Here is an 18,044-nt window from a genome sequence, read left to right as displayed (position 1 = left end):
GGCATACGATACAGTAGCAAGGGAAGATGATAATGCATTCAAATATAGTGCAAAGTTTATAATGATGGACATATAAAACTCTCAGAAAATTCAATAATGTCATTAAATCAGTTACATGAATTTGAAAGTATTTGCAATGGAAAAAGAACTTGTTGTATATCTAAGCACGCCAAATCTTCTGCAGGGGCATTATATTTGAGGCAAATGAAGACTATTTACTTTTCTATCATCAACAAATTAATATATGACAGTGATACATATTGCCTTTTGATGTTTGACGGGAAATGCTGCAGGACAATGTTGCATTAAGAATACACTGCAACATAATTTAGGGAAAAAAAAGGAAATGGGACAGACAGAAAGACTGATTGACGGTCAAGGGTAACACTTAATGCCCATGTTGCCTAGAGCAGGGGCATAAAAATAGAAACTTATTAATCATTAGATATACCTTAAATAATAATTATCAGTTTTTTAACATGGTATCTTTTACAACTTTTCTATCTGGACGATAAGTTCTATTTATTTTCTATATAAAGTTTCAGATTTTTGGAACATACTTTTTTTTATTAATCATTCACTGTGATATTAAGATTGCTATTTCGTTGTGAGAAGAATAATTTACGGTTGACCTACTTCGAAGAACTGCTACAAATGATTCAACCAACAGAGATGGGTGTGTTATACACCATCTTGTAGATAATTTAATTTTCATTTACAACATGAATTTCAGTGGGATAGATAACCGTGGAAAAGAAACATAACTGAAGTTTGTGACCGATGTCATTTCTCAAAAATACAAGTTGTAGTTGTAAAAGATTCACCAATATGACAGAAATCAAAAAGTAAATGGCATCCATGAAGATGAATGTGTCATAAAACCAATAATATGCACACAAACACAGGTACTGCAATAGAGAAACGTGAAAGAATCCAAGTTTACTGGACTGTTTGTTGCTGTGGTTTACCAGTGGTTCTTTTCACAAAACATCTTTAGAGTAAAAAAACTCTTTAAGTCATACACATTTCAGTATAACTTTTGTGAAAAGATCGACTGTAATGTAATTCTATTGGTGTATAAGGAATCAAGTAATGTAATGCACAATATATAAGGATACAGCATGATACACTTAAATGTATCATTAGAGTGACCAGATTTTGCCTGCTTAAAGACCTTCCGACTAGGCACTACTCAATTTTAAAGCATCATATGGTATCTACGGATAAATTTTAAGTTTTAAGGTGCATGTTTACATCTACCCATATGGTCCGGGGACACAGTTATCGTCCTTTGATTTTCATTGTCTACAAATAAATTCCTTAGTGTGGGCAGTGTATAACTTGTTTTTTTTTTTCATACACCTTCCAAATTTCTTTCTTTATATTCTATGCATAAAATAGTAAGAAAGGGGATGAAATGACATGTAAAAAAAAATTGGGGCATGAATTTTTAGGTAAAGTACCGATTTGGTCGAGTTCAAAAAGGTAAAAAATTAGTATGTCTGAAGCTGCCAAACTGAATTACAGATCCCCTTATCATAAAATCGTCCATATTTTGAGTTATAGCCGATGGACTTTTCTATAATTTGATATAATTCTTCCAAAAAGTAGTACATTACACTGTAAAAATCTTTTTTTTAGATAGAGCAGGTGCAATTTTTTTAATTTGCATTTTTTGTCTAAAAGAAATGCACTACAAAATAACTGTGTTCTCGGGCCATGTCTGTCCAAAATATTGACTAGTGTGTCTGTTGGATTGAAAAAGTGCATAATTATATATACCTTTGCATCCAGTATCTGTAAGTAAGTTCCCCTGTTCGCAATAACATATATACTTGTCTTTATTAGATATACATTTCGCTGAAGCATGACAAGTGTTACTAGAACATGGATCAGTGTACATAGAACAGGTACTACCAGAATAACCTACAAATACAAAAAGTATGACAAGGGTTACTGGAACATGGATCAGTGTACACAGACCAGGTACTACCAGAATAACCTACAAATACAAAAAGTATGACAAGGGTTACTGGAACATGGATCAGTGTACACAGACCAGGTACTACCAGAATAACCTACAAATACAAAAAGTATGACAAGGGTTACTGGAACATGGATCAGTGTACACAGACCAGGTACTACCTGCAGAATAACCTACAAATACAAAAAGTATGACAAGGGTTACTGGAACATGGATCAGTGTACACAGACCAGGTACTACCAGAATAACCTACAAATACAAAAAGTACGACAAGGGTTACTGGAACATGGATCAGTGTACACAGACCAGGTACTACCAGAATAACCTACAAATACAAAAAGTATGACAAGGGTTACTGGAACATGGATCAGTGTACACAGACCAGGTACTACCAGAATAACCTACAAATACAAAAAGTACGACAAGGGTTACTGGAACATGGATCAGTGTACACAGACCAGGTACTACCAGAATAACCTACAAATACAAAAAGTATGACAAGGGTTACTGGAACATGGATCAGTGTACACAGACCAGGTACTACCAGAATAACCTACAAATACAAAAAGTATGACAAGGGTTACTGGAACATGGATCAGTGTACATAGAACAGGTTCTACCAGAATAGCCTACAAATACAATCAAAGTACTGAAGTACTGAACATCGGATGACTGCAAGTTCTTGTGGATGGTCACAAGCACTTGTCTCAGAAAAAAAAATCACATCTGTATACCTGAAGGTGAGGTTAATGTACAGATATATATTTTTTTCTGAGACAAGTAAGTGTGTGGATGATGAATAAATGACAGGGAATTCAACGTCACCGTAATAACTATTATATTGTAGTGATACAAATCAGTATACTCTGGTTTGTTGTCATGTATATATTATATTAATTTTTGTATATAACAGTTACATGTATAAATAATTTTCATCCATTTGTATATCATTCTTTTCTACTATTCTAATAATAGTGCAGTGCAAGTGCATGGTGGACACTCTTCTGTAATAATTCGATTTTTCTAATAGATTGGATTAGAGCAGGCATTCATATTTTCCCGCAAAACGTTGATTCATATTGCCGCAATTTGTGCTGTGTACATACTTTTTTTTTATTAATATCTTTTAATATTTTAACGCACCTAAGACATTATAAACCCTTATTTAATTCACCTTAACTAATTTTATTTTTGAATTATTTTCTTTTATATTGTAAATATAAAGATATCCACTTTTTCGATTAAGTATATATTTTAAAATTGCTCATCCGATAAGTGGAGTGCTCCGAATATTAACGGAGGTACATACCTAAACAGAACAGAACAGAACAGATATTCTTCCTCATGCGTTAACACAATTTTTCTGTACGTGTGCATAGATATTAATAAATCAATGAATTTTGATTTATATATATATTTCCAACGACAAATCATTTTCATATTATTAATTTATGTTCTAAACAAAACATATTTTTAAGGGTATTCGTTGAAGAAATGAATTTATAACAAGCGATAAGGAATGTTATTTTGCACTCGATAATGTCCGCGTATATAGATCGGTTACCAGTTAAAAACGAAAGTTAAGTAAGTAGAAATCTCGTCGTAACAATACAACGGAATGCCCTCACGGTCATCGTGATGTAAAAAGTATGACGAAGGGTTACTGGAACATGGATCAGTGTATATAGAACAGGTACTACCAGAATAACCTACAAATACAATTAAAGAACCTTAGTGAGCGCACTCACATACCCCACGTCCCAAATGCAACATTGTCATTGGAGAAATAAAATAAGTGTAAGAAAAAAAAAATGTATCAAAAAAAAAAATTGAATCATAATTTCCTGTCAATATGCACATCTACCTAGTATATCCTTATTATCTCAAAAGGTTTCATGAAATTCTGTTGTGTGGTTTGAGAGGAGTTGCGATGAAAAACTGTTGCAGTAGTACATTAAAGTAAATAAGTTCAAAGGGGCGTAACTCCTAGAAAAGAATTGAATCGTAATTTCCTGTCGATATGCACATCTACATAGTATGTCCTTATTATTTAAAAAGGTTTCGTGAAATTCTGTTGTGTGGTTTGAGAGGAGTTGCGATGACAAAAGGTTGCAGTAGTATATTGGGCAAATAAGTTCAAAGGGGCGTAACTCCTGAAAAAAAAAATTGAATCGTAACTTCCTGTCGATATGCACATCAACGTAGTATGTCCTTATTACCTGAAAAGGTTTCATGAAGTTCTGTTGTGTGGTTTGAGAGGAGTTGCTATGACAAACTGTTGCAGTAGTACATTAAAGTAAATAGTTCAAAGGGGCGTAACTCCTAGAAAAAGAATTGAATCGTAATTTCCTGTCGATATGCACAACTACATAGTATGTCCTTATTATCTAAAAAGGTTTCGTGAAATTCTGTTGTGTGGTTTGAGAGGAGTTGCGATGACAAAAGGTTGAAGTAGTATATTGGGCAAATAAGTTCAAAGGGGCATAACTCCTGGAAAAAAAAATTGAATGGTAATTTCTTGTCGATATGCACATCTACCTAGTATGTCCTTATTATCTGAAAAGGTTTCATGAAATTCTGTTGTGTGGTTTGAGAGGAGTTGCACTGACAAACTGTTGCAGTAGTATTTTGGGCAAATAAGTTCAAAGGGGCGTAACTCCTGGAAAAAAATTGAATCGTAATTTCCTGTCGATATGCACAACTATATAGTATGTCCTTATTATCTAAAAAGATTTCGTGAAATTCTGTTGTGTGGTTTGAGAGGAGTTGTGATGACAAGAAACAGGACTAACGGACTGACAGACGGACAGACGGACGGACGGACAGATGGAACGGTCAAAAACATTATACCCTCCGCAACTCGTTGCGTGGGGTATAAAAAGTATGACAAGGATTGTGGAACATGGATCAGTGTACATAGACCAGGTACTACCAGAATAACTTACAAATACATACAACATGACAAGGGTTACTGGAACATGGATCAGTGTACACAGACCACATACTACCAGAATAACCTACAAATACATACAACATGACAAGGATTGCTGGAACATGGATCAGTGTACAGAGACAAGGTACTACCAGAATAACTTACAAATACAAACAGCATGACAAGGGTTACTGGAACATGGATCAGTGTACACAGACCACGTACTACCAGAATAACCTACAAATAACCTACAAATACATACAACATGACAAGGATTGCTGGAACATGGATCAGTGTACAGAGAACAGGTACTACCACAATAGCCTACAAATACAAACAGCATAACAAGGGTTACTGGAACATGGATCAGTGTACACAGACAAGGTACTACCGGAATAACCTACAAATACAAACAGCATGACAAGGGTTACATGAACATGGATCAGTGTACATAGACCAAGTACTACCAGAATAACCTACAAATAACCTATAAATACAAACAGCATGACAAGGATTACTGGAACATGGATCAGTGTACACAGACCACGTACTACCAGAATAACCTATAAATACAAACAGCATGACAAGGATTACTGGAACATGGATCATTGTACATAGAACAGGTACTACCAGAATAACCTACAAATACAAACAGCATGACAAGGATTACTGGAACATGGATCAGTGTACAGAGACCAGATACTACCAGAATGAAAGAACCTTAGTGAGTGGCTCACATACCCCACGTCCCTACATTGTCATTGGAGAAATAAAATAAGTGTAAGAAAAAAAAATTGTATCAGAAAAAAAATTGAATCATAATTTCCTGTCAATATGCACATCTACATAGTATGTCCTTATTATCTACAAAGTTTCATGAAATTCTGTTGTGTGGTTTGAGAGGAGTTGTGATGACAAAAGGTTGCAGTAGTATATTGGGCAAATAAGTTCAAAGGGGCGTAACTCCTGGAAAAAAAATTGAATCGTAATTTCCTGTCGATATGCACATGTACGTAGTATGTCCTTATTATCTGAAAAGGTTTCATGAAATTCTGTTGTGTGGTTTGAGAGGAGTTGCGATGACAAAAGGTTGCAGTAGTATATTGGGCAAATAAGTTCAAAGGGGCGTAACTCCTGGAAAAAAATTGAATCGTAATTTCCTGTCGATATGCACATCTACGTAGTATGTCCTTATTATCTGAAAAGGTTTCATGAAATTCTGTAGTGTGGTTTGAGAGGAGTTGTGATGACAAAAGGTTGCAGTAGTATACTGGGCAAATAAGTTCAAAAGGGCGTAACTCCTGGAAAAAAAATTGAATCGTAATTTCCTGTCGATATGCACATCTACGTAGTATGTCCTTATTATCTGAAAAGGTTTCATGAAATTCTGTTGTGTGGTTTGAGAAGAGTTGCGATGACAAACTGTTGCAGTAGTACATTAAAGTAAATAAGTTCAAAGGGGCGTAACTCCTAGAAAAAGAATTGAATCCTAATTTCCTGTCGATATGCACAACTACATAGTATGTCCTTATTATCTAAAAAGGTTTCGTGAAATTCTGTTGTGTGGTTTGAGAGGAGTTGCGATGACAAGAAACAGGACTGACGGACTGACGGACGGACAGACGGGTCAAAAACATTATACCCTCCGCAACTCGTTGCGTGGGGTATAATAACCTACAAATACATACAACATGACAAGAGTTACTGGAACATGGATCAGTGTACATAGACCAGGTACTACCAGAATTAAAGAACCTTAGTGAGCGTGCTCACATACCCCACGTCCCCACATTGTCATTGGAGAAATAAAATATGTGTAAGAAAAAAAAAATTGAATCATAATTTCCTGTCAATATGCACATATACATAGTATGTCCTTTTTATCTACAAAGGTTTCGTGAAATTCTGTTGTGTGGTATCAGAGGAGTTGCGATGACAAACTGTTGCAAAGTACATTGAAGCAAATAAGTTCAAAGGGGCGTAACTCCTAGAAAAAAAAAATTGAACCGTAATTTCCTGTTGATATGCACATCTACATAGTATGTCCTTATGATCTAAAAAGGTTTCATGAAATTCTGTTGTGTGGTTTCAGAGGAGTTGCGATGACAAACTGTTGCAGTAGTACATTAAAGTAAATCAGTTCAAAAGGGCGTAACTCCTAGAAAAAAAATTGAATGGCAATTTCCTGTCGATATGCACAACTACATAGTATGTCCTTATTATCTAAAAAGGTTTCGTGAAATTCTGTTGTGTGGTTTGAGAGGAGTTGCGATGACAAGAAACAGGACTGACGGACTGACAGACGGGTCAAAAACATTATACCCTCCGCAACTCGTTGCGTGGGGTATAATAACCTACAAATACAAACAGCATGACAAGGATTACTGGAACATGGATCAGTGTACAGAGACCAGGCACTACCAGAATAACCTACAAATACAAACAGCATGACAAGGGTTACTGGAACATGGATCAGTGTACATAGAACAGATACTACCAGAATAACCTACAAATACAAACAACATGACAAGGGTTACTGGAACATGAATCAGTGTACACAGACCAGGTACTACCAGAATTAAAGAACCTTTGTGAGCGCGCTCACATACCCCACGTCCTCACATTGTCATTGGAGAAATAAAATATGTGTAAGAAAAAAAAATTGAATCATAATTTCCTGTCAATATGCACATCTACATAGTATGTCCTTATTATCTACAAAGTTTCATGAAATTATGTTGTGTGGTTTCAGAGGAGTTGTGATGACAAACTGTTGCAGTAGTACATTGAAGCAAATAAGTTCAAAGGGGTGTAACTCCTAGAAAAAAAATTGAACCGTAATTTCCTGTCGATATGCACATCTACATAGTATGTCCTTATTATCTAATAAAATGCTCCGCAGGGCGCAGCTTGATACGACCGCAGAGGTCGAACCCCGAACAGTTGGGGCAAGTATGGACACAACATTCAAGCTTGATACAGCTTTGCATTTGGATTGTGATTAAATATTTGACACAGCATAGGTTTCTGACACAGAAGGAATGTGGTCTAAGAACTTAAAAATTTTAAATTGGACATTCACCTTTTATGGTCCAATATCCAAAATCTAAATACATGGTTAGATTCAGCATATCAAAGAACCCCAAGAATTCAATTTTTGATGAAATCAAACAAAGTTTAATTTTGGACCCTTTTGACCTCAATATGGACAAAGTTGATAACAGGGCCCAAAAATCAAAAATCTAAATACATGGTTAGATTCAGCATATCAAAGAACCCCATATATTCAATTTTTGTTGAAATCAAACAAAGTTTAATTTTGGACCCCAATTTGGACCAACTTGAAAACTGGGCCCATAATCAAAAATCTAAATACATGTTTAGATTCAGCATATCAAAGAACCCTAAGAATTCAATTTTTGTTAAAATCAAACTAAGTTTAATTTTGGACCCTTTGGACCTTAATGTAGACCAATTTGAAAACGGAACCAAAAATTAAGAATCTAAATACACGGTTAGATTCGGCATATCAAAGAACCCCAATAATTCAATTTTTTATGAAATCAAACAAAGTTTAATTTTGGACCCTGTTGGACCTCAATGTGGACCAATTTAAAAACGGGGCCCAAAATCCAAAAACTAAATACACGGTTAGATTCAGCATATTAAAGAACCCCAAGAATTCAAGAATAAAACCCCATTGAAATTGGTCAAGAAATAAGCAATTTATACGAAGTATCTTCTTTTGCACAATACTGTGCAATTAAATATTTCTTGCTATTGCGCAATACTGTACAATTGACAATTTCTTGCTATTGCGCAATATTGTGCTATTGGATATTTCTTGCTATTGCGCAATACTGTGCAATTGAAGATTTCTTGCTATTGCGCAATACTGTGCAATTGAAGATTTCTTGCTATTGTGCAATACTGTGCAATTGAAAATTTCTTGCTATCGCACAATACTTATTATATAATAATTTACACATCCTATTTGGTGTGTATCTCCTACCATATCATTATTATTTGCTTTTAAATATAAATCAGAAATAACCAACTTAAAATGGAAAATTTTAAAAGAAAAAAAAAAAGGAAAAAAAGAAAAAAAAGGAAAAAAAAAAAATCCCCCCCCAAATTTTTTGAACCCCCTTATGATTCATGACCCCCAAACTCAATCCCAGCCTTCCCTTTGTGTTATGGTACCTTGCAGTACAATTTCAGAGAGATCCATACACTTGAACACAAGTTATTGTCTGGAAACTAGAAAAATGTGTTTTTTGGCCCCTTTTTGGCCCCAAATTCCTAAACGTTTAGGGCAATTACCCCAAACTCAAACCCAGCTTTCCCTTTGTGATATGGAACCTTGTAGTACAATTTCAGAAAGATCCATACACTTACACACAAGTTATTGTCCTGAAACTAGAAAAATGCTAGTTTTTTGCCCCTTTTTGGCCCCTAATTCCTAAAATATTGAGGCAATTACCCCCATCATCAATCCCAGCCTTCCCTTTGTGGTATGGTACCTTGCAGTACAATTTCAGAGAGATCTATACACTTGAACACAAGTTATTGTCTGGAAACTAGAAAAATGCTTATTTTTGGCCCCTTTTTGGCCCCCAATTTCCTAAACGTTTCAGCAATTACCCCCAAACTCAATTCCAGCTTTCCCTTTGTGATATGGAACCTTGTAGTACAATTTCAGAAAGATCCATACACTTACACACAAGTTATGAAACTAGAAAAATGCTTGTTTTTTGCCCCTTTTTTGGCCCCTAATTCCTAAAATTTTGAGGCAATTGCCCCCAAAATCAATCCCAGCATTCCTTTTGTGATATGGAACCTTGTGGTACAATGTCAGAGAGATCCATACACTAACACACAAGTTATGTCTGGAAGTTACAAAAATGCTTATTTTTGGCCCCTTTTTGGTCCCTAATTCCTTTACTGTTGGTACCATAACCCCCAAAATCAATCCCCACCTTCCTTTTGTGGTATTGAACCTTGTGGTAAAATTTCATAGAGATCCATTCACTTAAACTAAAGTTAGAGTGCGAAAACCAATGTGTCTTCGGACGACGCCAGACGACGACGACGCCAACGTCATACCAATATACGACCACAAAAAATTTTTTGCGGTCGTATAAAAAGGTTTCATGAAATTCTGTTGTGTGGTATCAGGGGAGTTGAGATGACAAACTGTTGCAGTAGTACATTAAAGTAAATAAGTTCAAAGGGGTGTAACTCCTAGAAAAAAAATTGAACCGTAATTTCCTGTCGATATGCACATCTACATAGTATGTCCTTATTATCTAAGAAGGTTTCATGAAATTCTGTTGTGTGGTATCAGAGGAGTTGTGATGACAAACTGTTGCATAGTACATTGAAGCAAATAAGTTCAAAGGGGTGTAACTCCTAGAAAAAAGATTGAACCGTAATTTCCTGTTGATATGCACATCTACATAGTATGACCTTATTATCTAAAAAGGTTTCATGAAATTCTGTTGTGTGGTATCAGAGGAGTTGCGATGACAACTGTTGCAGTAGTACATTAAAGTAAATAAGTTCAAAGGGGCGTAACTCCTAGAACAAAAATTGAATCGCAATTTCCTGTCGATATGCACAACTACATAGTATGTCCTTATTATCTAAAAAGGTTTCGTGAAATTCTGTTGTGTGGTTTGAGAGGAGTTGCGATGACAAGAAACAGGACTGATGGACTGACGGACTGACAGACGGACAGACAGACAGACGGACGGACAGACGGACGGACAGACCGACGGGTCAAAAACATTATACCCTTCGCAACTCGTTGTGTGGGGTATAATAACCAACAAATACAAACAGCATGACAAGGGTTACTGGAACATGGAGTGTACAGAGACCAGGTACTACCATAATAACCTACAAATACAAACAGCATGACAAGGGTTACTGGAACATGGAGTGTATGACCAGGTACTACCAGAATAACCTACAAATACAAACAGCATGACAAGGGTTACTGGAACATGGAGTGTACAGAGACCAGGTACTACCAGAATAACCTACAAATACATACAACATGACAAGGATTGCTGGAACATGGATCAGTGTACAGAGAACAGGTACTACCAGAATAACCTACAAATACAAACAACATGACAAGGTTTACAGGAACATGGATCAGTGTACATAGAACAGGTACTACCAGAATAACCTACAAATACAAACAGCAGGACAAGGGTTACTGAAACATGGATCAGTGTACATAGACCAGGTACTACCAGAATAACCTACAAATACAAAAAGTATGACAAGGATTACTGGAACATGGATCAGTGTACACAGACCAGGTACTACCAGAATAACCTACAAATATGAATATATTAGTGTAGGGATATTTTAGTAGCTTTCACCAAAACAGTAGTGGTTTATTTTTGGTGTGTAAAACTTTGACACTTTGAATCAATCGTTTTAATCTTGCAATAACATGAATAATAGAATTCATTGTTAAATTAGCTTAGTAAAATTTATAGAAAAATTATTGTTTTGACACTTGAAATGAAGCAAAATACACTATCAACAGAGACAAACACAATTATGATAATAATTGGAAAGAATTAATCTAATAAACAGGTGAGCCAAGAGCACATGATATGCCTTATTGTGCATATTTAAATGGTTGCAAAAATAAAATGGGATGTTTAGAAGGCATTTAGTTAGAAGTAAATAAAATGGCTCTTGAGAGCGCTCACAAACATGTTTAACCCGTCACATTCTTTATGTGCCTGTCACAAGTCAGGAGCTTGTAGTTTAGTAGTCGTCATTGGTTCATGTCTGTCATATATGTTTTACCGTAAATTGTTTTGGTTTAAATTAGGCTGCTAGTTTTCTCAATTGAATTGGTTCATATTTTTCATGTCAAGGTCATTTAGAGGTACATGGGTTTTTCTCATTGTTGAAGGCCGTACGGTTGCTTTAAATTGCTTACATCCACTTTATTTGAACTTTGGTGGATAGTTGTCTCATTGGCAATCATACCACATCTCCTTATTTTTATATGCATGAGGATACCTTTAGGCATATCAATATTGTGTCAAATATGACCATTAAAAGTCCTTTAACTCTAGAATGAATAAAAACCAGTAAATTTTCAAAAACAAAAGTGAGTCTAAATTCACCAATCCCAACACATGGGTTGTGTTTGTAGTACTTTGATCCAACCAAACTAGAGCTAGTGCACGTCATTTAAAAAGTGCCCTTTTTCTTTTTATCTGACAGTCAAACTCCCAATAATCTGGAATGACATACTGGAATTATTTTTAATCTAAAGGTATGATGTTTACCAATTCTAAGCAAACTCAAGTTATGATAAATTATGTGAAAAATTCACATAAATCTGACAATTAAAGTCCTGTTTCTCTGGAACGTCATACAGTCGAACCTAGTTATGTCAAAGTTGAAGGGACCAGACCAAAGTATTCGACTTATGCGAGGTTAGACTCTTCCGTGGTTGAGTGTGTCAACATAAATTTGGAATGCATGAAATACAGTACGAGTTTCATGTAAACTAGATACTTAGAACAGTGTGCCTTTTTTCAATATGACACTTTATGATCGTATATTCAATCTCCATATTTTTTGGTCCTTCATTATAATTAAACACACAAGAACAGATACAAATCATGCACAAATAAAATCAATAGTGTACACAAATTTTAAACAAAGGTAAATCACTATAAATCATGAAATCACTCTCGGAACAAAACAAGTTCTGAACAGTCACTGATGAGGTCGTCTGCTTTACATTCGATTATTATAAAATCATCATTATTGTCTTAATCATTTTATTTATTGTAATTAATGAATTTTAATTCTAAAGATTCATTTAATCTCGGCTTGGCTCATTTAAATTCGTTTCGTTTTTAAGTCAGGTAAAATATCTTCAACACACTTACGTTCCTCTTGGACGATCAGCAAATGTGTTAATTACCGGTCAACATAAACATGTCATTTTAACAATTAAACAAACAAGTATGTTTAGTCAGATTTAATCCCTATTGAAAATAATTTGGTTGCACAAGAAATACATCCGATTTGAATTTTTATCATTAGATCTGCATCTTTCGAAAATACTTACTTTCGAACTTCGAGATATCGGGGTCAATTTACATTAATTTTACATCAACGGGACTATAAAGTCTACTTGACTTAACCGAGTATCTTGAATCAACCGAGTTTAACTCATCAGAGGTAATTATGCATTGATCAAACAGGAATTTTACTGGGACCAAGAAATTACTTCGACTTATCCGAGTTTTTGACACAACCGAGTTCGACACGAGGTTCGACTGTAATAGAAAATAAAAAAAAACAAAACAAAAGGAAGCTTTCTTTTATCAATCCGAACATTAATGTAATGTTTTGGGGAAATCAATTCAGGCATACTGGAGTGAGTGTGTGGTATGTGAAAAACTACCTTTAATACTTCAAACACTTTAATATAAAGTCCTGTAACTCTGGAACGACATAATCAACTAATTTCAAAATCAAAAAGGAGTTTTCTTCCAAATTGTATGATTTTTTCCCCCATTAAATACAGAAACGTCTGCCATTTCTTGCAATAATTATGAAACATATTAATGATTTATACTTTTTGAGAAATCTCTGTTTAACAACAAACATGGATTTCTGCACTAAATAATCATTTGCTAAATGGAAAAAAAATTGTAAGGGGTTCCGCTGAACCCTGTGTCTCGCCTTCAATTGCTGCTGTCAGTGTAAAAGTGTAAGGTTGACTTAAAAAGTGAGTCCATTTATCAGTAAAATACAGAATGCTAAAAAAGATTAAAACTTTCTCTTTAGATGCTATTTCTTGGTCTTAAAGATTAGCTTCTGTCTAAGTTTCATAACAATCCATGAAGGTTAACAAACTTATCATGTCAAAAAGTCCATTTATCAGCATAATACCGAAAAATAAAAATAATATTTCATATAAACTGAATATGAATGTTAACTGTCAAAAAAAAAAATTATCAATAAAAAACGGAAAAATGAAAATTAATATTTTCAAAACTTTGCTGTGGATACTGTAATTTGGTCATAAACAAGCTTCTGTCCAAATGTCATGTAGGTTTGACAAAGTTATTGATGTTCCAAAAAAACTATTAACCACAGACTGAACCTAAATGTTGACACCGCCGACGACGGAATCTAGGATCACTATGTCTTGCTTTCACGAAATTTAGGCTCGACAAAAATTACACTTAACTTAATTTCAATATTTGTATACAAATAAAAATTTCTCAGTAATGACACGCTATCAAAATATATCATAATAAACATAAACAAGAATGTGTCCATAGTACGAGGATGCCCCACTCACACTATCATTTTCTATGTTCAGTGGACTGTGAAATTGGGGACAAAACTCTTAATTTGGCATTAAAATTAGAAAGATCATATCATAGGTAACATGTGTACTAAGTTTCAAGTTGATTGGACTTCAACTTCATCAAAAACTACCTTGACCAAAAACTTTAACCTGAAGCGGGACAGATGGACGGACAGACGAACGGACGGACTCACAGATCGAAAAACATAATGCCCCTAAGTGGGGCATAAAAACTGTACACATTTGTGAGTTTAACATTAAAAATTTCGTCAAAACCAGACATCAAATTAGTTTTTGACAATATTTCTAAAAAATGTGTTTTTATATCAAATAATAGGGGAATTTGGGATATGTGAATAAATTTTGACCTAAGATAACATGAGAATTGGTAAAAGCAAATTTGAGTTATTGTACAAAGTGTTAACAGATGAACTTTGGTAAACCATAATACTCCCACAAAAGTACAAAATTATTTAAGTCAAAGAATTTAACTAAAGGCTAAAGTAAAATATGTGCAAAGGACTTAATATACCTAATATTCTAAAAAAAAATATTCATTTGTATAAGACCCATTCCAGAAAATACATGTAGCTGTTTTCAACTGAAAATAAAATACGCTTAACCAAGTTAAGTCCAAATTATCAAGAGTCAAGAATTGTATATGGCCAAATCTATAAAACATTTCTAAATTTTATTCTACTGTGCTTGAAGGAATCATTGATCTGACCTAGTCCAGTATCATTCCGACTTTCTTCCTATATGTACCATAAGAGTTGAACTCGATTTTATTCCCCAAGATTCCCATTGTGCCACCTGGTAAATTTGGAAATTATATCACTTTAATAAAATAATGCAAAATTAGCTAATAAATGTGCAAGATAAACATATATGGTGCATCCACTTAATTTCATGGGTACCACTTTTTGTGGATTGAGGAAAACTTACTTATTTATGGATATTTGATTTCGTGGTTTCACCAAAGTCTGCATACAAGCCTATAGTAAACTTGTAATTTGTTGATTTAAATTTGTGGTTCATCTGTACCTTCAAAATTAGTATACCACTAATAATACTGAATCCACAGTATTTGATGTAATGAATGATAGCCCTTGCTAATAGTTGATATATATTGTTATTTAGAATCAAGGGATACTCACTTTCATCACATTCACATTTAAATCCAATAAGTTTGGTGACACATTGACCATCATTATTACACATGTCTGGATCAGCACAGTGATCTTTGATTAACTGGCAGCTTGTTCCAGCATAATCTAAAATAAACATGCACAATTTGGATAGATTATTACTTCAGAAGTGTACTTTTATCCACATCCCTTTTGAATAACTGTAACATGCAAAGGTGAATTTGAAGGTGTCTTGTTTTTTTTTAAATTTCATAATTGAATTTCAGTGAAGCCATCAATGTTGGACTGCAGAGGACAAGTAACTAAAAAATAATTGAATAGGAGATATCAATTCACGAGAATTTCCTGAAGGAACGCAAGAGATATCTATTCAAAGCCAACCTGTACATTCTTTTTCCTTTAAACATATTATTCTGAAGAATATTTGGTCAAGACAAAATAAGGCTGAAAATTGACTCTTTGTTACCTTGAATTTGAAGGGACAGTAATAAAAGTTTAATTCATGTGAAGCAAAAGTGAAAACATATCAATAATTATTGGATTAAACCAGTATTGCCTATCTTGTTGATCATATCATCAATTGTACTCACAGATATATCTTGTATTATTCAAGATGGGTTTTTTCTGCACTTGTTTGAATACTTTATTTTTCTACCTTTTGCAACTTTTACTTTAATTTAGAAGTGAAAGATCGCTGTGATGACACCCTTAAATTTGTTGTCCTATGGATTTTATAACCAAATTCCAGCTATGATTTACTTTTCATATCTAATTCTATGTCTGTTAATCCAATTAAAAGTTGAATGAATTTTTACGTAAAAACTTTTCTACTTTTCTTTTTTAAGTTTGGCTTTGAAACCCTAATTTGTAAAGGATTCAGCTGAATGTCTCAATTGGTATTTCTGCTGTCAGTGTAATTTTTCAACTAAGTTCAAGTATCTGTAAAATGAAGAAAAATGAAAGGAAAAAGATTCAAAATTTTGCTCAGGATACAATCTTTAGTATGAAGAAAGTTTTGTCCTAGTTTTTTGAAGCGACATGAAGATTTAAAAAGGTAATTGGTTTTTCAAATAAACAGCTATGCCAAAAGGTCATAATATGCCCATAATTGGTCCATTTTACAATTGTGTTAGAATAAAATGAAATATTCAGAACTTTGTATTGATCTGACAGGTCAAAGTACCATTATTCTGAAATGACAAATCTCTAAAATTTGTCAATGAACATTATCTTACATTCACCAATTCCAACAATAAATTATTATGAAAAGTTTCCTGCTTACTCAAGTTATAGTACAACGAGTGAAAATTTACTTAAATTTGACAGTTAAAATTCCAATAACTCTGGAACAACACCAGAAATTTTCCAAATCAAAAAAGCTTCATTATCAGTTTATTCCACATCCTAATATGTTCCCCCATTTGTAAACTACACAACACTTACTGTCATTACAGTTACACTGAGCAGTTCCTCCCAATTCCTGGGAAGTTCCCTCTCTTGTAAACTACACAACACTTAATTACCGTCATTACAGTTACACTGAGCACTTCCTCTCACATCCTGACAGGTTCCCTCACTTGTACACTACACAACACTTACTGTCATTACAGTTACATTGAGCAGTTCCTTCCACATCTTGGCATGTTCCCTCACTTGTACACTACACAACACTCACCGTCATAACAGTTACACTGAGCAGTTCCTCCCTTATCCTGACAGGTTCCCTTCATTGTACATGGATTAATAATACTACAGACTTCTGGGGAATTATCACATGTCACTCCTGTTGTACCACCTGGACATCTGTAATGAAATCGTTTTGATCAAAAACATATTCTCACAAATAAAAATAGTAACCTATAGTACAATTTAAACAGCATACTTGTCAAAATCGCAATTAAAAGTACAGATTATATACTCACATATTACAGTTAACAAAATATCACAATTTAAGCTGAAAATTGCATATCTAAGTCAAAATAGCAAACTTCAGTGAAGATAACATACTCAAGTCAAAGAGAGAAAAAGTTAGCAAAGTCCACAAAATAAAACCCATGCATCCCCATAAAGAAATGGCACAGGAGAGAGCGAAAGATACCAAAGTTAATTATAAAAACTTACCTACTAAAACCCCAACTAGCTTACCTACGTCTATGGGCAAAAACACAAAAAAACTAGAGGCTCTCAAGAGCCTGTGTCGCTCACCTGTATTTACTGATGCTTTGGAAATCATGTAAAATAAGGTTAAAATCATAATTTTCAGAGATATAAACCAAAAACTGTATTTTACCCCTATGTTCTATTTTTAAACATGTCGGCCATGATGGTTGGAAGGTGGGGTCATCGGACAAATTTTTTAAACTAGATACCTTAATAATGATTATGGCTAAGTATGGTTAAATTTGTCTCAGTAGTTTCAGAGAAGAAGATTTTTGTAAAAGATAACAAAAATTTACGAAAAATTGTTAAAAATTGACTATAAAAGGCAATAACTCCTAAAGGGGTCGACTGACAATTTTGGTCATGATGACTTATTTGTAGATCTTACTTTGCTGAACATTATTGCTGTTTACAGTTTATCTCTATCTATAATAATATTCAAGATAA

At 34.2% G+C, this 18,044-nt stretch overlaps 1 protein-coding gene across 1 annotated transcript in view; it reads right to left on the bottom strand.

Moving 5' to 3' along the window:
* The window catches only part of LOC127710082 (uncharacterized), a 467,780-nt gene that overhangs the window by 163,806 nt on the left and 285,930 nt on the right, over positions 1-18,044 (bottom strand). The window contains exons 43-45 of the mRNA XM_052215826.1: positions 17,113-17,240; positions 15,447-15,563; positions 1,783-1,926 (exon numbers count right to left, since the gene is read on the bottom strand). Coding sequence (XP_052071786.1) covers positions 1,783-1,926; positions 15,447-15,563; positions 17,113-17,240 — 389 coding nt within the window. The remainder of the gene's footprint in view (positions 1-1,782; positions 1,927-15,446; positions 15,564-17,112; positions 17,241-18,044) is intronic.

Source organism: Mytilus californianus, unplaced genomic scaffold (genome assembly GCF_021869535.1).
Source record: "Mytilus californianus isolate M0D057914Y unplaced genomic scaffold, xbMytCali1.0.p SCAF_7, whole genome shotgun sequence".
In the NCBI taxonomy this organism is placed as follows: Eukaryota; Metazoa; Mollusca; class Bivalvia; order Mytilida; family Mytilidae; genus Mytilus; species Mytilus californianus.
Note: the sequence above shows the minus strand (reverse complement) of the source record. Positions and strands in the feature narration are given on the sequence as shown.